The following is an 18,878-nucleotide window of genomic DNA, read 5'->3' as shown; positions in this document are numbered from 1 at the left end:
ATGTAGTTGTTTTAGAAAATGTTGGAGAGTTATGAGAATTCGGTTAAAAATTAAACAAAAAAATCATTGAAATGATTCAAATAACTTTCTCTAGATCCAATTTTTCGCAGAATTGTTAGAAAAGGTTGTTTTTACAGTTCGAATTGTAAGGATGTTGCCTTTTTTTGAAAGACTATAATTTATAAAATTGGAGGAGTTACAAAAATTGTGTTTTGAAAATCTGAATCAATATGAGAACAATGTGAAACAGTTGAATTTTCTAACAAATTTTTACTGGAAAAAAATTGTTGGCCCATTGATTCATATAATTATGGGCCAAAATTGTGGGCAGCGTGGCTAATCTAAGTAGCTACCGCAAACAAAATCTGATAATCAATCCGAGAGCATTAAAAAATTTGGAATAATCCTAATAAAGCCTAAATGAAAAAGTTAAAACTGTGGACGATTTTGAAAATTTGAAACAGTGAAAATAAGCTGACGACATATATTTTTCAAATTTTTCAAACCAAATTTAATAAACACCGGAAAACGCGAAAATTGGAAAAGTTCATGAATTTAAATATATTCTAACTATAAGAAATAGGAGAAAAACTGTTCAGAAAAAAGTATTAATTGCATAAGAGGTACCCGTCGTCAATATAAGAACCATGTGAAACAGTAAAATTTATACAAATTTTCTAACAAATTTTTACTGAAAAAAAAATTGTTGGCCCATTGATTCTTATAATTATGGGCCAAAATCGTGGACGGCTAATCTAAGTAGTTACCAAAAACGAAATCTGATAATCAATCAGAGATCATTAAAAAATTTGGAATAATCCTCATATAGCCTGAATTAAACAATTGAAATAGAAACCTTGGAAAATTTTGAACTATAAAGAAATTTTGAAACAGTGAAAACAAGCAGATGACATATTTTAAAAAATTTTCAAGATAAATTTGATAAACTCCGGAAAATTGGAAAATCTCATGAATTAAAACATATTCTAAAAAATAGGAGGAAAACTGTTGCACACAATAAGAGTAAACGGAATAAATGACAAAATAGGTACCCCATCACTAGACGACATCACAAACGCTGCAAAAAACTAATCGATTTTATTGACTGGCGATTGCTGACTGACTCCACTTACGTACATAGAGGAGGCCATATACAGATTTGGAATTAGAATACTTTTCAAAGTTTTGTTATTTTTTCTTCGTTGTCATATTCAGTATTAAAAATAAAATGATGAAAATGAATTTTGAAAATCTGAATCCGTATAAGAACCATGTGAAACAGTAGAATTTTTCAACCAAAAAAGTTTTTTTTACAAAAAAAAAGTTTTTTGGATAATTATGAAATAGGCAATATTACTATTAAAGCTAAAATTATTTAATCAAATTGTTCGTATTGTCATGAAATTTCATAAGATTGGGTATCAAGAACTTTTGTTTTTTTTTCTAATGTCTCGGATATTATGAATGCTCAAATTTTTGTTAATCCGGCTACTCGAAAAATCGATACATTTAACGACATGATCATTATCATTATTTTTCTCATTTTTATCAGGAATTTCTGAAACGGTGTTTTTTTTAAGTTCAATTGAGAATACAATTTCAAAATAAAAATTCTGTTTCACATCAAAATTATTACATTTACGCTTCCCAGCAGCATTGCTCATTCTTTATAGTTTTTGGGTTTTCCACGTCTTCGTCTTCGTCTTCGAAAAATTTGGGATTTTCATATTTTTGATACTTTTTGAAGTTCTTGCTAAAGTTCGAAAGTTTTTTAATAAACTATCACAAAACATAAAACTAGAACCCACTAATACATTGATTGAAACAGCAAGTTTTTATTTATTTATCAATGAAAACACTGTTATCCATGTACAATGAAAAATTTGAAATTTCGAATCGCCTCTCTTCTAATGGTTCGATAAAGTTTGATAATAATCGGTTAAAATTTTAGAAACATTTTGACATTTTAGAAATTTAATGTTTCGATTAATCAAAATTTCCAAAATGGTTATTTAAAAAATCAAAAAATTAAAAAAAATCTGTTTCAGTGAATTTATTAGTTGAAACCCTTTGACCAGTCTTGAATTGGAGGTATCCTATCGTGTGTGTTCAGTGTTTTATTTTCAAAAATTTCTTTGACACGAGCAGCTTGCCTTGATTTAAATTTCAATGTTTAATTATTCTCCGCTATTATTCAATTACTTTCACAGCGAAAACGGTAGGATCACTTTTGCCAGTTCTCCTTTTTAGTGGCAACTGAACACGCAGTATTCTATTCAAAAACTTCAAGAAATTGAAAACCAAGAAAAACAGTGAATTTTGTTATTTCTGCACTAGTAGTAAGAACTTCTTCCCAATTTTCGAGCGGAAAAATGTTTAAAAAGAGAGAGAATTCCTAATTTTTTGATGAGTATCTCAGAATAAAAATTGGTTTTTTCTAAATAAGGACAGTGGCGAAGTATTGAAAATTGTGTACTTGATACAATTACTGTTTCATGAAATACTTTAGTTTGCAAGATATTTCAAAAACATATTAAGTCACTGCTTCTGAATTTCTGAATTTATTTGATATTTAAAAAAACTGTTTTGTAAAAAAATTTCACTTTTTGTTGTTCTTTAGTTTTTTGACGAAACATTAAAAAAGTTTAATTTTCAGGAAAACTCGACAAAAGTGAAAAGAAATCAAAACTTTAAAAAGGTTTATTCGATTATTACCGTTCATTTTCTACCAATTACAACAAAATATTATTGTTCAAACAACTAATTTTGTTTATTGAAGGTTCTAATTTGGTTTTAAACTTTCCCGCATTTTTAAAATTTCCACTGTTTCATTCAGTTTTCCTTCGAATATCCGATAAAATCTCGTGTCTTTTTATTCCATATTAGCAAAAATCAAAATACTATGTTTGAAAATACGACGGGTCTCGCAGCGAAGACGGTATCATCGCATTTATCATCCTCGGTTCAAAAATTTCAAGGAATTGAAAACCATGAAATCAAATATTTGGGTACTTAAGAAAATTATTGTTTCATGAAATACTTTAGTCTGGAAGATATTTCTAAAACATATTACAAAATCGATTGAAGTTCTAAATTTATTTAACATTTCTTTGTAAAAATTTCAAATGGCTGATTAGACACGCACTTTTTGTTGTTCTCCAGTTTTTCGACGTAACATTTCAAAAAGCTTATTTTCAGGAAAACTCGAAAAAAGTAGCCATCCGAAAAACTCCTCCAAAAGTGAAAAGAAATTAAAACGTTAAGCAGTTCTCGAAATATTCGATCATTACCTTTCATTTCTAGTTTTATGTTTTGTGATAGTTTATTAAAAAACTTTCGAACTTTAGCAAGAACTTCAAAAAGTATCAAAAATATGAAAATCCCAAATTTTTCGAAGACGAAGACGAAGACGTGGAAAACCCAAAAACTATAAAGAATGAGCAATGCTGCTGGGAAGCGTAAATGTAATAATTTTGATGTGAAACAGAATTTTTATTTTGAAATTGTATTCTCAATTGAACTTAAAAAAAACACCGTTTCAGAAATTCCTGATAAAAATGAGAAAAATAATGATAATGATCATGTCGTTAAATGTATCGATTTTTCGAGTAGCCGGATTAACAAAAATTTGAGCATTCATAATATCCGAGACATTAGAAAAAAAAACAAAAGTTCTTGATACCCAATCTTATGAAATTTCATGACAATACGAACAATTTGATTAAATAATTTTAGTTTTGCAGACACATGCACTTCATGAATTCAGGCAATTGTTTTGAAATAACCTTTTTCAAACTCGAAGATGTCGAAGTGTAACAATCTAGAAGTGGAGAAGTATATTTAACATTTATTTGAAACAGAAATAAAAATTTAATAGAAATTACAAAATTGTTGACTTGCAAAATCCAAGTATTCTAGTTAAAATTGGAGTTTCCAATTAAAAAATTTAACTGTTTGGCCTCTATCATATTATTAAATGAGTTTCGGATAAATTTATTGATTTGATTACAACAATTTAAGTATACCTTAACAAATTTAAAGGAAACAAATCAAGATAAATACAACATGAATATTAAACAAAAAAAGAAGAAGTACGTTTAACACCAATTTGAAACAATTTTTGTTAAGTTGGAATAATTTTTTAGAAAACAACTGTTTAGTTCAAGATTGAACTTCCAAAAGAACAATATTGAGAATTTTGCTGAAAAAAAGAATTGTGACGTCATGCATGTTTTTTCACAAAAATTAGACAAAATTGATTATACTAAATAATTAAATACCATAGTAATTATAAGATTGATTTGAAACAGAATTAAAAATTTTCAGAATAGGATTTCTTTATGAAATTTTTAATTTTTAAATCGACATGTTTTCAAGACTTTTTTTTTACATTTAGTAAATTCTAAAAATAATAATTTTGGAACTGTAAATAGTTAAATAAATCATATTGTAAACTTGATGACTTTAAAAATACTGGAATTAGAAAGAAAGGAGACTACTGAAAAATTGCACACACAAGAATAATTAGAGTCAACGAAACAGTGCAAGTAAAATTAATTATTTTCCCAGTATTTTAAAAAAATATTCTTCTTGGAAACTCAATAAGTTTTTTTTTCAGAAAAAATCGATTTATCCCATTTTTTGTTGTATATTCTTCAATTTTAAGTATGCTGCTTTTTGCATCTTTTCCATGTTCAAAACTTTTCCTAGAACACATTTTCGGTAATTCAATTTTTCATTTGAAATTTTTATTTTTTCTTAATAAATTTTTTAATGCTGTTTAAATCCGAAAATCTAAATTTCCAACAAAAAAAACTATTGCAAACCCTGCAATTTGAATTAATGGACCCTTTTTTCAACCAAATATTTCGTCGGTTTCAGCTTTTCTATATCAAACGGTAACATTTACGAAAAAATAATTTTTCACAGATTAAACCAAACTATTATTTCTTTAAAATTTCTCACAACCACCTCACAATGTGATTTTTTTTTCAAAAAGTCTGTTTTGGCAGAAAAAAAATGAAAATTTTTAGAAAACCTTCTATTTGAACCATTTCCGATGTTTTCAGCCTACAATTTTTGAACTCCCAATTTTCGATATTCTGTTCACGTTTATCACAGCACGTGGTTTTTTTTTAATTTTAATTTTTTTTCCGTTTCATCCAATATATGAAATTTTTTTATTATAACCTCACACAATGCTGGACACAACACGCATTTTTTTGTATGTTCGAAAAATAAATGCTCGGTTTTAAGTGCTTCATATAAAACCGTGACTTTTGAAGAAAATCGATGATTGCTCTCTAATAAGTTTTTTAAAGTTTTAAATCCCGGTTTTTGTGGTTTTCTTCACTATCAGTCTGTAACATTTTTTTTTCTCTATTTCCCATAAAATATCAAGCATGTTTTTTCAAACAATTCAGACAATTTTCATGTGCACTTGTCCGTGAATGTGGAAAAAAGTTTACAAAAGGAAATGTGCCGTGCTGATGTATAGCCCAATTGGAACATTTCTCAATTTTCGGCAAAAAAAGTGCCCGGTTTCAACTACTTTGTATAAGACTGCACAACTTTTACCAATATTCCGGTAATATTTCATTTCCAAAATGAAAAAAAAAAATTGCACATAATGTAGACAATTTGGGAATTAAAAAAGATTTCCGGTTTCATCTGCTTCTTTTAAAATTTTGACTTTTGTAGAGAACGTTCAGTCTGCATTTACAAGCTGTTAACTTTAAAAAACGGGTTTGACACGTATGCCTGTTAAAAAAATTATATTGCATAGTATACAAAGCACGTTTTGCAATAATGTTAGGCGTTGTTTTATAGAAAATTGAAAATTGTCTTTTTAAAATTGTCTATGGGCATTCGTTTACTAGGAAAACTGTAACAACTGAACAAAAATTTAAAAATTTTGGCATTTTGGTTTTCAACAAAAAATTATATATTTCTACTGATTCCTATGAATTCCTATGAAGTATTGTTTTTTTCAAATAATTTAGACAATTTCTTTGAAAACTGAAATTAATTTTCAAAAGGGATGTTTTCAAAAAAAAATCGGTTTCAACTAATTCTTATGAATATTTAAAAGACACTCGACCATTTCTGGACGTTTTCAGCAATTTTGATCAGCTATTCATTTAGATTTAGATTTTTTTTTCAATGCACATACATTTTCTTCCAGATATTTGTGCACTTGTAGCTGAAAACTAAGAAAAACTTTTATAGCACAGTTTAAAAAAATGTTTAATTCAGAAAAAATTGACGATTTTGACCAGTTTCTAGAAAAGCATAAAACTCCACTAGAAACCATTAAAAAACACAAAATTTTGACTTTTTTTAAAGCACATTTCTTCTGTTCTCAAATAAAAAAGAACTATCCAAATTCCTAAAATTCAAAAAAAAAACTTATCGTATTCATTTTTCAGTCACGATTTAGCAATTTTTTAATGTTTAAACTACATTTTTTTTTCGAATACATAACTCATTTTCAGACAATTTGTGTGCATGAAAATTAAGAAAATAAATTTCAAAACAAAAATTGTTTTACTAAAACCGGAATTTCCATTAAAAACAATCAGCATATCACACTTAGTCTCGTTTTTTTTTCCCTCATTTTCGAAAAAAAAATTTCGGTTTCAGTTAGGCTAGACAATCGCTATAAAATAAACATTTATTCTTAAAATTGAACTTTTTATTCTAGAAAAACAAAAAAAAGGCATAAAGAAACTGTCACAACCGGACAAAAATTTGACTGTTTTGGCACATTTTCTTTGTAAACCATATTTTCTTCATTTTTCTGAAATTTCAGAAAAAAAAGGATCATTCTTGAATGATTAACAATCCTGATTAACTACTAATTTTGGATTTTTAAAATAATATTTTAATGCACATAATTTCAACTATGATATGTACACATTTTTTCGAATAATTTAGACAATTTGTGTGCATTGTGCAAACTAGGAAAACTTTTAGAGGTACCTTTGTTGTGCTAAAAACAAAATTTTCACAAAAAGCTACCTGAAGAATACTAATTTTTGCCCAGTAGTTTTTTTTCTGCATTTTCCAAAAAAAATTGTTCGGTTTCATCAACTTTTTTTAAAACCAAGATTGATCCTGTTCGGTTTGATTTTCAACATTTTAATTTGACTTCTTTCCATCTGAAATAAAAAGCAGGTTTGAAAATTTTTGCAAATTTTGTAAACATTTCTAGGAAAAAAAAGCATTTAAATCCATTAAAAATCTGTCACAACTGGACAAGAAATTTTATGTTGGCATATTTTCTCTGTAAATCAATTTTGTTCATTTTCAGAAAAGGAAATTCAGAAAAACTGATCATTCTTGAATGTTTCAACAATCCTGATTGACTACTAACTTTGGATTGTTAAAATAATATTTTAATGCACTTAATTTCAACAATGATATGTTCAAATAAAATGCATGTTTGACAATTTTCGCAAATTCTGTAAACGATTTGCGTGAAAAAAAAAGCAAAAAAAATCCATTATAAAACTGTCACAACTGGACGAAAAATACTATTTTGCCATATTTTCTTTGTAAATCATATATTATTTATTTTTTATTAATTTCAGAAACAACTGATATGATTCATATTTGAATGTTTTAATAATCGTGATTAATGTCCAATTTTAGAATTAAACAAATATATTTTCAGTGTATTTTATTGTGCAAAAACCTAAATTTCCATGATAAATCACCAGAATACTCCCTCTCCTAAGAAAAAAATTGTTCTGTTTCATCTAGTTATTTTAAATCCGAAACTTTCTTTAAAAACACTAATTCGACGATTGTTGTTCTCAAATAAAGAAAATTATACAAATTCGTAAAATAATTACTATTAGCAGTTTTGTTCATTTTGCCTTAATTTCAGAGAAAAACTTAACTGGATCTTTGAACGTTTTAACAATTGTGATCAACTACCAGTTTTAGAATTTTTTTTACATTTTCAGTGCATTTCATTTCTAACAAGGAAAGGAAGTCAATCTAGTATCGAACTTTAAATTGAGACGTATGTCATTTGAAAGCTTATGTTTAGACTAGATCACCACAAAAATTTCAGCGGCGGAACTCAACTCTGAACCCCTGAAATCGCCATCTGAAAATTTTTCTCTGCGCCCTCCTAGTTTTCAATACTATTTCGTACTTATTCATTTTACTTATACAAAAAATGATTTTCAATCTTTATAAAATGATTACAAACATTGAAAACAATAAAAAACAACGGTTGATGGCCGAATGGTAAACGCTTGGAATAATGAAATAAAGGTCTCGTGTTCGATTCTTTCAGTGGGAATAATTTTTTTTTCTTCAATTTTTAAAAACTGCAATCGGGCCCTTTGTAAAAAATTGTAAAATTTTGTAACAATGCTCAATTCGAAGAAATATGTAGCTTTTTGCATGCCCGGATACAAAAAAATAGTTTTGGAATTTTTTCAAAAAAAAATTTTTTGACCAAAAATTTTGTGTCGAAAATTTATGAATTTTGATCGAAAAAATTTCAGATTTTTTTCAAAAAAATAAAAAATTCCAAAAAGCTCCCACATTGTTTGTTAGACCCTAAAAACCCCCAAAAACAATTTCTAATCTCTCAGAACCCCTTTTAAGGCCATTTACTTGACATAGAAGCCAGCGAAAAAATGCACTGGAGCACTTTCAGATGGCGATTTCAGGGGTTCAGAGTTGAGTTCCGCCGCTGAAATTTTTGTGGTGATCTAGTCTAAACATAAGCTTTCAAATGACATACGTCTCAATTTAAAGTCCGATACTAGATTGACTTCCTTTCCTTGTAAGATGTTTCCCGTTTTTTAGAAGAATTCATATAATTTGTGAGCCAGTGAAAATAAGAAATAGCTTTTATTGACACATTTGTCGTGATAAAACCTAAATTTCTATGGATACTCGTTTTATATTAGCTTTGTCTATTTCTGCATTTTCCAAAAAAAAAATTGTTCGGATTCATCTATTCATTTTAAAACCAAAATATTCTTTAAAAACACTGGGTGAAGCTTTTGAATTAAAAAAAATAAAGTAAAGAAATAAGTCGCTATTTCACCAATATTAACATTTGTATTTATTTTGACATTTATAAGTTTAAAAAATTAATTTTTAAAGTGGCGGGGGTATTATACACAATTACCGAAGAAAAAAAAAAAGCAGGCTCTGTTTCAACTATTTTATATAAGATTTTCACAAAACGTCATTTCAATCTTTTCACCACATTTAATTGTCCAGAAATAAACCAAATCCCTTAGCATTTTCCCACTAAAAATTACAATTTCCATACCTTCAAAGTACGTCAAATGGGATTCAGTGAATCATTTAGAAATTGAAATTTCTCAAATTTATTAAAATTCTCTACAAAATGACATATTTTATGACACAGAAATGATACACTTTTGGAAAAAACTGTACTGACTCTTTTTTATAAAATCTTCAGTTTTGTATTTTGGGCCAAACTTCAAAATTTTAAACATTTTTGATTTGTATGATGCTTCTCAACAATATTATGAATAAAAAAAAACAAAAAATAATTTCTATAGAAGCCAAAAAAAAGCAAAAAAACTGCTGTCGAACATATATTGGCAGAAAGTTCATATAATTTCTATGAAAATGGAAAATAATTTTCAAACATGAATGTTTCAAACTTATTTCAAATTTGAAGAAATATTCCAGTTTTCTCGTTTTTTCGAAAATAAAATACAGGCTGTTTCAACTACTTTATATAAAGTTTTCAATGCACAAAACGTCACTATAGCAATTTTTCCTGTTCCAGAAATAAACCCAATCCCTTAGCATTTTCCCACTAAAAATTCCAATTTCCATACCTTCAAAGTACGTCACATGGAATTCAGTGAACCATTTAGAAATTGAAATTTTTCAAATTCATTGAAAACTCAGGAAATCTCAACCGCCGACCGGAAACCCAATAAGTCACCAATTTCCCATTCGACACCCTTTCCACAACCTTCAACAATTTCCGACTTATTCTGCTATCGAAATTCTCCGAAAAATTCGAAAATTTTCCGTCTAGTACATACCTTGTCACTAGCGGCGCAAGCGTCGCGGAGCATAATGGGTGTCGTGCAAAATGAGCAAGATATTCGGGAGAAAATGAAAAATGAACTGATTTCGTTGGTCAATGAGATTGACTTAATTCCCGAGTTGGATCGGTTGTTGGATGATTTTATTGAGGTTAGTTAATTGATAAAAATTTGAGCAGTAGTTTTAACAGTCATTAAAAAGTTAAAAAAAAACACCAAAAATAAAATTAAAATTATTGTTTCAAATACATATGATAAAAATTTCAAAACATTTAGAAGTACTGGTTTTGTTTCCCACGTTTTTAATGCTAGTCCCACAATTTTCAAGTTTTTTTCTTCAAAAATTCAGAACAAGACATGGAACGAGGACACTCAAGAGCTCTTTACCCGAGTCGTACTCAAACCATTCACAACTTTGAGAACTTCTCTTCTCGTTGTTGATTTTCAAAATGATTTTGTGACTGGAAGTTTGAGTATTAAGGTGAGTTTAAGTTATTTGTTGTCCGACATCAACCGGGTTTTTCAATTTGTGAACAACCCGCTAGATGTCGGTCACTTCCACAATGATCGTTTTCAAGACATTCAATGAGTTATTTTCAACTTTCTCCTGCTTTAGATTTATTTGCAATTTGAAAAAAAAATTACTGTTTCATCTAAAACATTCAAATTTTTGAAAAGCAGTAATTGTATTCGTTGTGCAGTATGTATCACTTATCAGAAATTTCTACCGTTTCAGAAACTTTTTAGATTAACAAAAAATTTTGAGTGTTTATTAATAAGCCACTTTGTGCAATGGTTATTTTCTTTGAGTTTTAAATTAATTGTTAGCTATTATTAGCCAAAGCATGGAATTTTCAGAATTTTGAAAAATATTTTCTAGTTAAAACAATAAATTTCAATTCTGTATCACTTATGTATCACTTATTATTTATTTACTGTATCACTGACTACATGAATCTTATTAGAAATTTTTCATAATATTAGTAAACTCAATCAATGCGATTTTTGGCACATACTTTATCAAGTTGGAATTTATGGATAATAATATGCTGAAATGAAATAGAAACAGAATAAACATTTTAATTGCAGTTCTCAAATTTTCACAAATTCATATTTCATTTTTTCTAAACTTTAAAACTTTCATTTCCATATTCCAGGAAGGAGACGCGGAGCAAGATCCACTGGAAGCTCTTCCTCATGTCAATAATCTTTTGGAAAATCTCAATTGGAATATGATAGTCTATACTCAAGACTGGCATCCATCAAATCATATTTCATTTTTTGAACATGCTCGGAATCCGGATAGGGAGTTGGCTCCAGAGGATAAAAGTCGGAAGTTGAGACCATTTGATATTGTTCGATTTGTGAAGCCTGTTTCGACTATTCAGGTAATAAGAAAGAGGAAAATATTTTTGCCGTTTCAGTTAAAATTCATATAAGAGGTGAAACTGTAAAAATTGTTAACTTAGACAAACTTCAGGAGATGAAGAAATACATTTTTTTTATTACTTAAAACTTCTGAACTTTGGAAAATCAACGCTTATTGTAGCTGAGCAAGAAACTAAAATTCTTTCCTCGAAAATTTTAGTTATATTGCTTGGCAGCAACCGGCATTATTTGTGTTCCCACCATCCCCACAAAAACAATTAAAATCCGTGAGATGTCCGGTGCAATTGCCTGTTTCTAGAACAGTGTAGAAGATTTTCGAAAGTTTCATAAGTTTCAAAGAGAGAATAATGGGTGAATATAAGAAGGAATTTTTGAAATGCAGCATTGAAAAGTACAGAGCTATTATTTTCATTTTTATATATTCTCCTTTTCAGGTTTTGTACCCAAGTCATTGCATTCAAGGTGGATGGGGATCTCAATTGCATTTGGGACTTCAGGTTAGTTATCCTTAAATATAGAAAAATAACTCGCAAGAATAGTTTAGTTAGACATAAATTGAAATATGGACTTTTCGAAACATTGCCGAAATATTGCTCAACTTTTTTCCAAAACAAAATACGGGAAAACTGAAACAGGATTTTTTTTAAAATTCTCTTTAAAATGTTTAAATGTTCATCTGAATTTTTTGGTTTGAACCTTATTTCATAAAATATTTTCGGATTATACAAAATTTATATTTTCATCAAATCAAATCTGCGCTTCATTTTTTTCCAGTAACTTGATTTTTACTAGAATACTTTTCAGTTTGGAAATATCCTAAAATGCTTGGCTTTTATTTCTTAAAAAATTGAATGCAATATTAAATTCAAAAAAATCCAATCAAACATATGGTGTGCCGTTAATCCTAAACATGAAACAGCAATAATTTCTTGAAAATTCACAAAATCAATTCAATTCAATTCTTGCATATGAAAGAAAACCAACATCAATGAATTAATTAACCAGGTTTCTTTTTGTTTTAAAATTTGTGATGAATATGAAACATGATAAAACTCAACTGATTAAACTTTTTTTAAAATTTTTTAGTGGATTGACATAAAATGGTTTCTTTTTTCCAAAATTCCGAATAAGTTCAAGTTTTAGTTTAACTCAATGTTTATGTTTCCAAAAACCGTATCCATGAAGAAAAAGTACACTTATTTGTTTTGATTTTTTTGTGTTAATTCTCATTAAAACTGTAAATTAGTTATTCAAAAAAAATACTTTTACGGATTAGTTTTAAATTGAACTACAACAAAAATGAAATGGAATGACCAATTCATATTTGTAAAAAATCAGTCATTAATGTAGGAAATTGAAAATAATTTTTAAGTTTTAATAAATTTTCTAAATATAAAAATAAAATTTTCTGTTTCTACCACTCCGCTTAAAAATCATGTGTAAATTCATTTATTCAACAGTAAAAATTCAGAGAATTGATGGAGCCCATTACATCAAAAAAGGAGCCGATGTCTACGTAGATGCATACAGTGCTTTCAGCGATAATTGTGGAATAAAACAGTCAGTTTTTTTGGCGGCTATTAACTGTATCAAGAATTAGTTTTAAAAATTGAGCATTTCAAAATTTATTCTGGCTACAATTTGAAGCTTAATGTTTGTAAATCCTACAAAAAATGGTAAAACACGCTCAACCCCGTCTCACATTTTTCTTATAATTTGGACAATTTTTTTTTAATTAATAACCTCTTTTCTTTGTGAAAAAATTAAAACTAACAACCGAGGTAAACAATGACAAAGTTTCGGGTTTTTTCACAAACTCAGGCAGGGTTCCGCTGCTGCAGCTACAATGTGAGTCGAATTTTTTATTTTTAAAAATAGTAAAACGAGGTTAAGTATTTATTTTTGATCAAAAAACTTGAAAAACTTGAAAAATATCTAACAAGGGAAGCCAAGTTGGTATAAAGATTTTAAAGATAAAAACACGTTATTGTATCAATAATATACACAGAATCGGAAACTTTTATGAACAAGTTGAAACTGTTGAATAAACTAAACAAAAAATTCAGAAACCGAATACATTTTCAATATTTCTTTGAAAGTTCAAAATTTTTATAAATGTTAGTTCCTTCGGAAATTTTTTTATAATATCGAACAAAATATTGTTATGTCCCGTTCCCAATTCCAGATCTGAATTGGAAATGCTTCTCCGTAAAAACGACATAAATGCAGTAATTGGGTGCGGATTGGCTTATGATATTTGTGTAATGCACACTTTAAAAGACGCATCGAAACATGGATTTTTGACGTGTATCGTTAAAAGTGGAAGGTAGTTTTCGGATTTATTTTGGAACAGTGTTCCGAATGACTTTCATAGCGAACAAAATTTTTTATGAAATTTTTGAAACAGTGAAAAAAAATTTTCTAAGACTGAAAAAAAGTTTTTGATTTAATAATGAAAATATTGTTTTCCAGCAAAGGTCTTTCCTCTCTGAAAATGGATGAAGCTAACAAGATGTTCCAGAAAAGGGGCGTCGCTATCATTGATGACGAGATGGCTCAGTTGATATCGAGACGAGAAGCTTTTCCAATTGAATGGGTGAGTTGGAAAAGCACCCGACACATTTAACGGGATCAGCTTTTTCTATTCAAACTTGGCAAAATTCGCTTAATTATGATATAAACAAAAATACAATTCAAACCTACAAATATACAGACAGCTTGATGAGATATAGACTTACAAAAATAAACAAAATATTAGAGGAGCCTGGTAGATGTCGGGCGATACAATTTTGTTTTAAGAGCGAGAAAAATTACGGGATAAATATGTGAAATTTGTCATCAATATTGGATCAGAAAGGTTATAGATCAGAAAGGCCAGAAAGGAAATATTGAAATTCTCAAAAATTATGAAAATAATAACACTGTTTGTAACAGTAAACTAATTTTTAATCTTTTAGACTCTAGGCTTTTCTGAATCCTGTGTAACAATTACAATTTTCTCTGATTTTTTCCAAATTTTTGAAATATAAATTATTTTTCAGATTCGTCTTCTGGTTCATCAAGCCCAAAGCGAACTTCACGGAAAGAAATGATTTATCTTTTTTCATTTTTTTGCCCTTAAACTTCTCGACTTTTGAAACATTGTAATACCATAATGAACTGTTATTATTTAATTTAATTTTTTTAACTGTTTCGATATGTTTAGTTAATTTGATGTGCAATGATTTTTTAATTTCATGTGCAATGATTTTGATAATTTTGTTAGATTCGTTCAACATTATGCCGATCAAATAATTTTGAAAATATTTTTGTAGTATCGCTCAATTAATGGTTTGATAGAATATTTAATGGAAAGTTAACATGTTAATTTATAGGGAAAAAATTTGTAACGTTTGAGTTAGGCCGAATTTTCTCAAAACATTGTATGGTGCATTATTTCGTTTTTTTTTGCTCCAAACTTCAAATTTAAAATCTCTAAATGCATTGAAATTCACTTTAATATTTTTTCTTTTCACTCAGATAATTTATCGCATAACAGAAACAGTAAAAACCCATGTTTTCAATTTGAAATTTTTCTGAAGTGGATTTCAAGCTTATTTATATCCCCCAGAAATTAATCAAGTGGTTTCAAAAATGCGGAATATTTTCGGAGAGTAGATACGCAGTAGTAGTCAGGCAATACAGTTAATTTGAAACAGCAATTTAGTTGTGTTTTCAAATTAAGTCACTTTTAAAACTATATCCAGATTTTTTCGTGGGAAAATTTTTAAAAATCCTATTATAGTCGATCATATTAATAAGAAATTTGATATTTGGAAGAAATAAATGTTTAAAAACAAATTTCAGTTTTACAACGATTTAATTTTCTATGGTGTGTGTACTACAATAACTCACTGTTTCATCAGGCTTTTATGTTGCGAACTTGAAACTGCAAATAACCGTGAAAATATACCGGTTGGCCGAATCATTTTGAACCTATTTTGTAGTATTGAAACATTCAAGAGCATGTAGATTTTAAAAAATGAACGAGGAAGAATCCCTGAAACTGATAGTCCAATATTTTAAAGATATAACCTTTAGAAATAAATAGCATGATTCAAACATAATTCTACTTCAACAGCTTCATACAATTGTAAAGGAAAAGATAACATGTGAATTTATCGAAAAAAAATTGTTTGACCTGACAGCAATTTTCCCAAAAAACATTGCATGGTGCATTATTTAGAGTTGGTTCTTTCCTAAACGTCAAATTTACCCTCGAATGGAGAGCCATCATTGCTATATTTCACTCAGATAATTTATCGCAAAATCGAAGCAGTCAAAATAAAATGTTTCCCGATTTGAAATTTTTCTGCAGCTTATTTATATACCCCAGAAATTAATCAAGAGGTTTCAAACAGGGGTGTGCGGCAAATCTCAACATTTGCCGTGCTCGGCAAGCGGCAAATTTGGCTGATTGCAAATGGTTGCAATGTACCAAGTTACAGATATAGATTGCACTATAGATTACTAGAATGTTCAAATGTCTTGCCGCTAAGAGGTATAAAGATGTTTATTTTCAGTGCAAACTATATCTGTAACTTGGCACATAGCAACATGCAGTCTTTCCAATTTGCACTGCCGCCCAGCGGCAAGGCACGGACACACAGAAAGAGGGAGGAACACAGTACAAAGCGGAAAGACTGTACGTCTCCAGTGTACCAAGTAACAAATATAGATAAGCATCTTTATACCGCTCAACTGTAACCAGTTATAAAACATTTGTACTTTCAAAGCAATCAATTGAACAGGCACGTAAATATACAACCCTAATATATCTGTCACTTGGCACATAGCAACCAACAGTCTTTTTAATTTTCTCTGCCTCTCATCGGCAAGGTATTGAGACTAGAATAACACAAAAAAAGGGGAGGAACACAGAGCAAAGAGGAAAGACTATACGTCACCTATGTATGTATCAAGTAACAGATTTAAATCGCACTATACGTAGATAAACATCTTCATACAGCTCAATGGCAAGGCATCGGGACTAACATGACATCTTGTACTAGAGCGTGCGGCAAATTCAACAAATTTGACAAAATTTTTGCATTGAACTTGCCTGAATTTTTCCTAAAGATTGTATGGTGTTCAAATTATTTCTATATTTCACACAAATCTTTTATCGAATAATTGAAACAGTAATTTTTTTTCTAATTTGAAATGTTTCTCAAGTGGTTCTCAAGCTGTTTATATCATCCAAAAATTGATCACGAGGTTAAAAAAATGTTAGGTGTCTAGCAAAACAACAGTTAGTAGCCTCTCAAAGACATCCGGCAAATACAATGAATTTGAAACAGCAAATTATTTTTAAATCAATTTTTTAACCTGAAAAAAGTATTGAAAAGTTCCAACCTACTACATAGTTTTTGAAATTCGATACTTACAAAAAATCTTTTTAACTTTGAAAATATACAATCTTTTTCAGAACCTTAAAACTTTAACGCGGGTTATCCACTAATTTAATCGTCTTGAAAAATTGAGTTCTGAACTATTTTTTTTAGTTCTAAAATTAATACTGTTTCACAATGTTATTATCAACCATACATGCTTTAATATTCCAATGTTTAACCAATGTTTACCATTAAACCCACATTTTGCTAAAAGATTTTTGTAAAATATGAAAAGTATTTGAAATACAGAAAATGAGGTGTTTTTTTTTGTTTTTTTGGTCTCATAATACCAAAAAAAGTCCCAGCACTGTCTGCGAGAGTTCCGCCAGAGACCTAATTGAGTAACTCTCTTGATTTGTGTAATCTTAAATTTACAAATCTTCAAACAAGCGAAAAGTTTTGCCAAATGAGTTTCTTGGATTTCTCGAAGATAAAAAAAATATTGTGAAAATTTGCGATCCAATGTTTTGATGATGTAACCTTTTATTTCCGATTTTTTTCGATGTTCCATATAAACACAATAAAAAAGTGATAATAAAAATTATGTTCAGTTTGAGACGTTAAAAATCTTAAACATTACATTTTCAACTCGTTTCTCCGCCGAAATCGAATTGAAGTGCAAAAAAGTGCAAATGAACAACATCATAATCGGTTAGAACGTCGCAGAGATCTATTAGGCTAACTCTTGAAACATAAAATTTTTTGAGTAACTCAAATCAGTATTATACACAAACAACGCCTTTTTGTTTTTAAAACTAAAAAGTTGACCTAAAAATGTTGTTTTCTCGCTTAAATTTCTGTAGAAACAAACGTAATTTTTAGTTAGAAATTAAAATTTTACTGATTCGTGGCAAAATTTAATACACTAGTTTTCTGACCGGAAATTAGATTGTTCACGGCAACGTAGCATTTGCCATGTTGTGCACAAATAAGGGAACTTTTAATTGAAAGGATACTGGGACTGTAGTATTACGGTAACGAAAAATTCAGAAAATGCGTATTGCTCAACATATTTGACGACGTTGCCCTAACACTTTGAAATGTCACAATTTTTTATAGAATTTAATGTTTTAACTGTTTCAATATGTCTAGTTAGTCTTCTATTTCCATATAAATTATTTTCTTCTTTGATTCGTTTTTCAAAGTGTTCATTTAATAGTGAAAATTATGTAAAAACAAGCACCTGGAACAGAATATAAAATAAATTCGGATAATCAAGCAATACATTGGATATGAAAGTAGACTTGCCCGATTTAAAATTTCAATTAGGTTGATACCGAATTTAATTTTTGGAAAAAAATATGCATGAGGCTTAATACATTTTTCAAAAATTTGGAATTTGGTTTAACCATGTCTCAATTCAGTTACGAACACAATAGTTTCAAACGTATATTATAGTATTCATAAAATGTAGGTGAAACATACACCAGTAGATAAAATAAAACAAACAAAAAACAATCAAGTTATTTCTGTTGTGCTAAAAACTATGCTAGTTTTTCAAAGAATGATTTGATTCAAATATTTCTGAATTTTAATGGAAAAAAAGTTTGAGCGGATTGGCGCTTTCAAAATTCACTTTCCATCTTCTTCACCACTTTCATATTTTTCACAGATCATTTATGGTGTCTTTAAAACAATGAAACAATTATTCTTCAGATTGGATTTTTTTTAAAGTTTGAAGCTTTTTTCTTTTTTCTTTCTTAGAAACATTGAAACATAGGATCAAAATGTTTTAGAAAAATGGAATCAGAAAAAGAGACGTAATAGCAGCCCCTGAAATAGTGATTTTTTTTAATACAAAATTTTACAAACCAGAAAAACCATTGAAAAAATCCAAAAATTGTCGCAATAAGAACAGTTCATTTCCCATTCTTGGCATTTATAAAATACTTTTTCATTTATTTGGAACATTTACAAACTTACACAAAAACTTATTGAAGAAACTATTGTTCGCAACTTATTTGGCTTTGAAATATTAATATATTTAAAATAAAGT

The 18,878-nt window shown here is 28.7% G+C and overlaps 1 protein-coding gene and 85 non-coding genes across 86 annotated transcripts; 38 read left to right on the top strand and 48 right to left on the bottom strand.

The window, feature by feature from the left end:
* Positions 1 to 183: 183 nt before the first annotated feature.
* On the bottom strand, positions 184 to 204 carry 21ur-11308. The gene has a single exon (NR_061187.1).
* Positions 185 to 205, bottom strand: 21ur-8601. Its single transcript, NR_061186.1, has one exon.
* Positions 206 to 362: 157 nt separating this feature from the next.
* On the bottom strand, positions 363 to 383 carry 21ur-13323. The gene has a single exon (NR_061185.1).
* On the bottom strand, positions 373 to 393 carry 21ur-9370. Its single transcript, NR_061184.1, has one exon.
* Positions 374 to 394, bottom strand: 21ur-13766. The gene has a single exon (NR_061183.1).
* Positions 395 to 591: 197 nt separating this feature from the next.
* On the bottom strand, positions 592 to 612 carry 21ur-7464. Its single transcript, NR_061182.1, has one exon.
* Positions 613 to 827: 215 nt separating this feature from the next.
* Positions 828 to 848, bottom strand: 21ur-1846. The gene has a single exon (NR_061181.1).
* On the bottom strand, positions 829 to 849 carry 21ur-12766. Its single transcript, NR_061180.1, has one exon.
* A 651-nt stretch (positions 850 to 1,500) lies between these two features.
* Positions 1,501 to 1,521, bottom strand: 21ur-4322. Its single transcript, NR_061179.1, has one exon.
* Positions 1,522 to 2,085: 564 nt separating this feature from the next.
* Positions 2,086 to 2,106, top strand: 21ur-3535. The gene has a single exon (NR_061178.1).
* On the top strand, positions 2,087 to 2,107 carry 21ur-3012. Its single transcript, NR_061177.1, has one exon.
* Positions 2,108 to 2,246: 139 nt separating this feature from the next.
* Positions 2,247 to 2,267, bottom strand: 21ur-1104. The gene has a single exon (NR_061176.1).
* Positions 2,268 to 2,531: 264 nt separating this feature from the next.
* Positions 2,532 to 2,552, top strand: 21ur-13499. The gene has a single exon (NR_061175.1).
* On the top strand, positions 2,534 to 2,554 carry 21ur-14615. Its single transcript, NR_061174.1, has one exon.
* Positions 2,535 to 2,555, top strand: 21ur-2770. The gene has a single exon (NR_061173.1).
* Positions 2,556 to 3,069: 514 nt separating this feature from the next.
* On the top strand, positions 3,070 to 3,090 carry 21ur-10075. The gene has a single exon (NR_061172.1).
* Positions 3,071 to 3,091, top strand: 21ur-5719. Its single transcript, NR_061171.1, has one exon.
* Positions 3,092 to 3,794: 703 nt separating this feature from the next.
* Positions 3,795 to 3,815, bottom strand: 21ur-1638. The gene has a single exon (NR_061170.1).
* Positions 3,816 to 3,993: 178 nt separating this feature from the next.
* On the top strand, positions 3,994 to 4,014 carry 21ur-9430. The gene has a single exon (NR_061169.1).
* On the top strand, positions 3,995 to 4,015 carry 21ur-1915. Its single transcript, NR_061168.1, has one exon.
* On the top strand, positions 3,997 to 4,017 carry 21ur-11404. Its single transcript, NR_061167.1, has one exon.
* Positions 3,998 to 4,018, top strand: 21ur-3859. The gene has a single exon (NR_061166.1).
* Positions 4,019 to 4,048: 30 nt separating this feature from the next.
* On the bottom strand, positions 4,049 to 4,069 carry 21ur-1275. The gene has a single exon (NR_061165.1).
* Positions 4,052 to 4,072, bottom strand: 21ur-1904. The gene has a single exon (NR_061164.1).
* A 171-nt stretch (positions 4,073 to 4,243) lies between these two features.
* Positions 4,244 to 4,264, bottom strand: 21ur-15287. The gene has a single exon (NR_061163.1).
* A 93-nt stretch (positions 4,265 to 4,357) lies between these two features.
* On the bottom strand, positions 4,358 to 4,378 carry 21ur-14942. The gene has a single exon (NR_061162.1).
* Positions 4,379 to 4,474: 96 nt separating this feature from the next.
* Positions 4,475 to 4,495, bottom strand: 21ur-5301. The gene has a single exon (NR_061161.1).
* Positions 4,478 to 4,498, bottom strand: 21ur-11715. The gene has a single exon (NR_061160.1).
* A 421-nt stretch (positions 4,499 to 4,919) lies between these two features.
* Positions 4,920 to 4,940, top strand: 21ur-5805. The gene has a single exon (NR_061159.1).
* Positions 4,941 to 5,199: 259 nt separating this feature from the next.
* 21ur-10343 lies at positions 5,200 to 5,220 on the top strand. The gene has a single exon (NR_061158.1).
* A 73-nt stretch (positions 5,221 to 5,293) lies between these two features.
* 21ur-4587 lies at positions 5,294 to 5,314 on the top strand. The gene has a single exon (NR_061157.1).
* A 269-nt stretch (positions 5,315 to 5,583) lies between these two features.
* On the top strand, positions 5,584 to 5,604 carry 21ur-1522. Its single transcript, NR_061156.1, has one exon.
* Positions 5,605 to 5,707: 103 nt separating this feature from the next.
* On the top strand, positions 5,708 to 5,728 carry 21ur-3762. The gene has a single exon (NR_061155.1).
* A 374-nt stretch (positions 5,729 to 6,102) lies between these two features.
* 21ur-5095 lies at positions 6,103 to 6,123 on the top strand. The gene has a single exon (NR_061154.1).
* Positions 6,104 to 6,124, top strand: 21ur-10958. The gene has a single exon (NR_061153.1).
* Positions 6,125 to 7,797: 1,673 nt separating this feature from the next.
* On the top strand, positions 7,798 to 7,818 carry 21ur-28. Its single transcript, NR_061152.1, has one exon.
* 21ur-7253 lies at positions 7,801 to 7,821 on the top strand. The gene has a single exon (NR_061151.1).
* A 1,196-nt stretch (positions 7,822 to 9,017) lies between these two features.
* 21ur-5453 lies at positions 9,018 to 9,038 on the top strand. The gene has a single exon (NR_061150.1).
* A 188-nt stretch (positions 9,039 to 9,226) lies between these two features.
* On the top strand, positions 9,227 to 9,247 carry 21ur-11127. The gene has a single exon (NR_061149.1).
* Positions 9,248 to 9,770: 523 nt separating this feature from the next.
* 21ur-1633 lies at positions 9,771 to 9,791 on the top strand. Its single transcript, NR_061148.1, has one exon.
* A 125-nt stretch (positions 9,792 to 9,916) lies between these two features.
* pnc-2 (nicotinamidase) lies at positions 9,917 to 14,628 on the top strand. Its single transcript, NM_001383250.1, has 8 exons — positions 9,917 to 10,212; positions 10,411 to 10,542; positions 11,219 to 11,449; positions 11,885 to 11,947; positions 12,922 to 13,010; positions 13,636 to 13,776; positions 13,923 to 14,046; positions 14,492 to 14,628. Exons 1-8 carry the CDS (start codon positions 10,093 to 10,095, stop codon positions 14,540 to 14,542), a joined length of 951 nt encoding a protein of 316 aa, NP_001370171.1. The 5' UTR covers positions 9,917 to 10,092; the 3' UTR covers positions 14,543 to 14,628.
* 21ur-15537 lies at positions 10,187 to 10,207 on the bottom strand. The gene has a single exon (NR_061147.1).
* 21ur-7651 lies at positions 10,344 to 10,364 on the top strand. Its single transcript, NR_061146.1, has one exon.
* On the top strand, positions 10,752 to 10,772 carry 21ur-3207. Its single transcript, NR_061145.1, has one exon.
* On the top strand, positions 10,835 to 10,855 carry 21ur-2642. Its single transcript, NR_061144.1, has one exon.
* 21ur-2453 lies at positions 10,838 to 10,858 on the top strand. The gene has a single exon (NR_061143.1).
* Positions 11,043 to 11,063, top strand: 21ur-358. The gene has a single exon (NR_061142.1).
* Positions 11,061 to 11,081, bottom strand: 21ur-2506. The gene has a single exon (NR_061141.1).
* 21ur-440 lies at positions 11,523 to 11,543 on the top strand. Its single transcript, NR_061140.1, has one exon.
* On the top strand, positions 11,551 to 11,719 carry Y57G11C.1138. Its single transcript, NR_061139.1, has one exon. It is a non-coding gene; the product is annotated as an Unclassified non-coding RNA Y57G11C.1138 (non-coding RNA).
* On the bottom strand, positions 11,611 to 11,736 carry Y57G11C.1137. Its single transcript, NR_061138.1, has one exon. It is a non-coding gene; the product is annotated as an Unclassified non-coding RNA Y57G11C.1137 (non-coding RNA).
* 21ur-4984 lies at positions 11,965 to 11,985 on the bottom strand. Its single transcript, NR_061137.1, has one exon.
* On the bottom strand, positions 11,966 to 11,986 carry 21ur-14303. Its single transcript, NR_061136.1, has one exon.
* 21ur-9420 lies at positions 12,017 to 12,037 on the bottom strand. Its single transcript, NR_061135.1, has one exon.
* On the bottom strand, positions 12,018 to 12,038 carry 21ur-14012. The gene has a single exon (NR_061134.1).
* 21ur-2265 lies at positions 12,020 to 12,040 on the bottom strand. The gene has a single exon (NR_061133.1).
* Positions 12,304 to 12,324, bottom strand: 21ur-11812. The gene has a single exon (NR_061132.1).
* 21ur-2032 lies at positions 12,427 to 12,447 on the bottom strand. Its single transcript, NR_061131.1, has one exon.
* Positions 12,430 to 12,450, bottom strand: 21ur-2826. The gene has a single exon (NR_061130.1).
* 21ur-355 lies at positions 12,904 to 12,924 on the top strand. Its single transcript, NR_061129.1, has one exon.
* 21ur-8765 lies at positions 13,080 to 13,100 on the top strand. Its single transcript, NR_061128.1, has one exon.
* Positions 13,422 to 13,442, bottom strand: 21ur-455. The gene has a single exon (NR_061127.1).
* On the bottom strand, positions 13,425 to 13,445 carry 21ur-4284. Its single transcript, NR_061126.1, has one exon.
* 21ur-9264 lies at positions 13,573 to 13,593 on the top strand. The gene has a single exon (NR_061125.1).
* 21ur-8674 lies at positions 13,791 to 13,811 on the bottom strand. Its single transcript, NR_061124.1, has one exon.
* 21ur-10743 lies at positions 14,318 to 14,338 on the bottom strand. The gene has a single exon (NR_061123.1).
* 21ur-9373 lies at positions 14,417 to 14,437 on the top strand. Its single transcript, NR_061122.1, has one exon.
* Positions 14,629 to 14,682: 54 nt separating the features above from the next.
* 21ur-3146 lies at positions 14,683 to 14,703 on the top strand. Its single transcript, NR_061121.1, has one exon.
* Positions 14,704 to 14,927: 224 nt separating this feature from the next.
* Positions 14,928 to 14,948, bottom strand: 21ur-5216. The gene has a single exon (NR_061120.1).
* Positions 14,949 to 15,082: 134 nt separating this feature from the next.
* On the bottom strand, positions 15,083 to 15,103 carry 21ur-5100. The gene has a single exon (NR_061119.1).
* A 119-nt stretch (positions 15,104 to 15,222) lies between these two features.
* On the bottom strand, positions 15,223 to 15,243 carry 21ur-4098. The gene has a single exon (NR_061118.1).
* Positions 15,244 to 15,314: 71 nt separating this feature from the next.
* Positions 15,315 to 15,335, bottom strand: 21ur-5015. The gene has a single exon (NR_061117.1).
* A 45-nt stretch (positions 15,336 to 15,380) lies between these two features.
* 21ur-2559 lies at positions 15,381 to 15,401 on the bottom strand. Its single transcript, NR_061116.1, has one exon.
* Positions 15,402 to 15,701: 300 nt separating this feature from the next.
* 21ur-3745 lies at positions 15,702 to 15,722 on the bottom strand. Its single transcript, NR_061115.1, has one exon.
* An 842-nt stretch (positions 15,723 to 16,564) lies between these two features.
* 21ur-8191 lies at positions 16,565 to 16,585 on the bottom strand. The gene has a single exon (NR_061114.1).
* A 138-nt stretch (positions 16,586 to 16,723) lies between these two features.
* On the bottom strand, positions 16,724 to 16,744 carry 21ur-454. Its single transcript, NR_061113.1, has one exon.
* A 309-nt stretch (positions 16,745 to 17,053) lies between these two features.
* 21ur-7093 lies at positions 17,054 to 17,074 on the top strand. Its single transcript, NR_061112.1, has one exon.
* Positions 17,075 to 17,376: 302 nt separating this feature from the next.
* 21ur-14508 lies at positions 17,377 to 17,397 on the bottom strand. The gene has a single exon (NR_061111.1).
* A 111-nt stretch (positions 17,398 to 17,508) lies between these two features.
* Positions 17,509 to 17,529, bottom strand: 21ur-13513. Its single transcript, NR_061110.1, has one exon.
* On the bottom strand, positions 17,510 to 17,530 carry 21ur-1482. The gene has a single exon (NR_061109.1).
* A 471-nt stretch (positions 17,531 to 18,001) lies between these two features.
* On the top strand, positions 18,002 to 18,022 carry 21ur-10887. Its single transcript, NR_061108.1, has one exon.
* On the bottom strand, positions 18,006 to 18,026 carry 21ur-11349. Its single transcript, NR_061107.1, has one exon.
* A 210-nt stretch (positions 18,027 to 18,236) lies between these two features.
* On the bottom strand, positions 18,237 to 18,257 carry 21ur-2069. The gene has a single exon (NR_061106.1).
* On the bottom strand, positions 18,238 to 18,258 carry 21ur-14147. The gene has a single exon (NR_061105.1).
* 21ur-8778 lies at positions 18,240 to 18,260 on the bottom strand. The gene has a single exon (NR_061104.1).
* Positions 18,261 to 18,452: 192 nt separating this feature from the next.
* On the bottom strand, positions 18,453 to 18,473 carry 21ur-3092. Its single transcript, NR_061103.1, has one exon.
* Positions 18,474 to 18,878: the final 405 nt, after the last annotated feature.

Source organism: Caenorhabditis elegans, chromosome IV (genome assembly GCF_000002985.6).
Source record: "Caenorhabditis elegans chromosome IV".
In the NCBI taxonomy this organism is placed as follows: Eukaryota; Metazoa; Nematoda; class Chromadorea; order Rhabditida; family Rhabditidae; genus Caenorhabditis; species Caenorhabditis elegans.
Note: the sequence above shows the minus strand (reverse complement) of the source record. Positions and strands in the feature narration are given on the sequence as shown.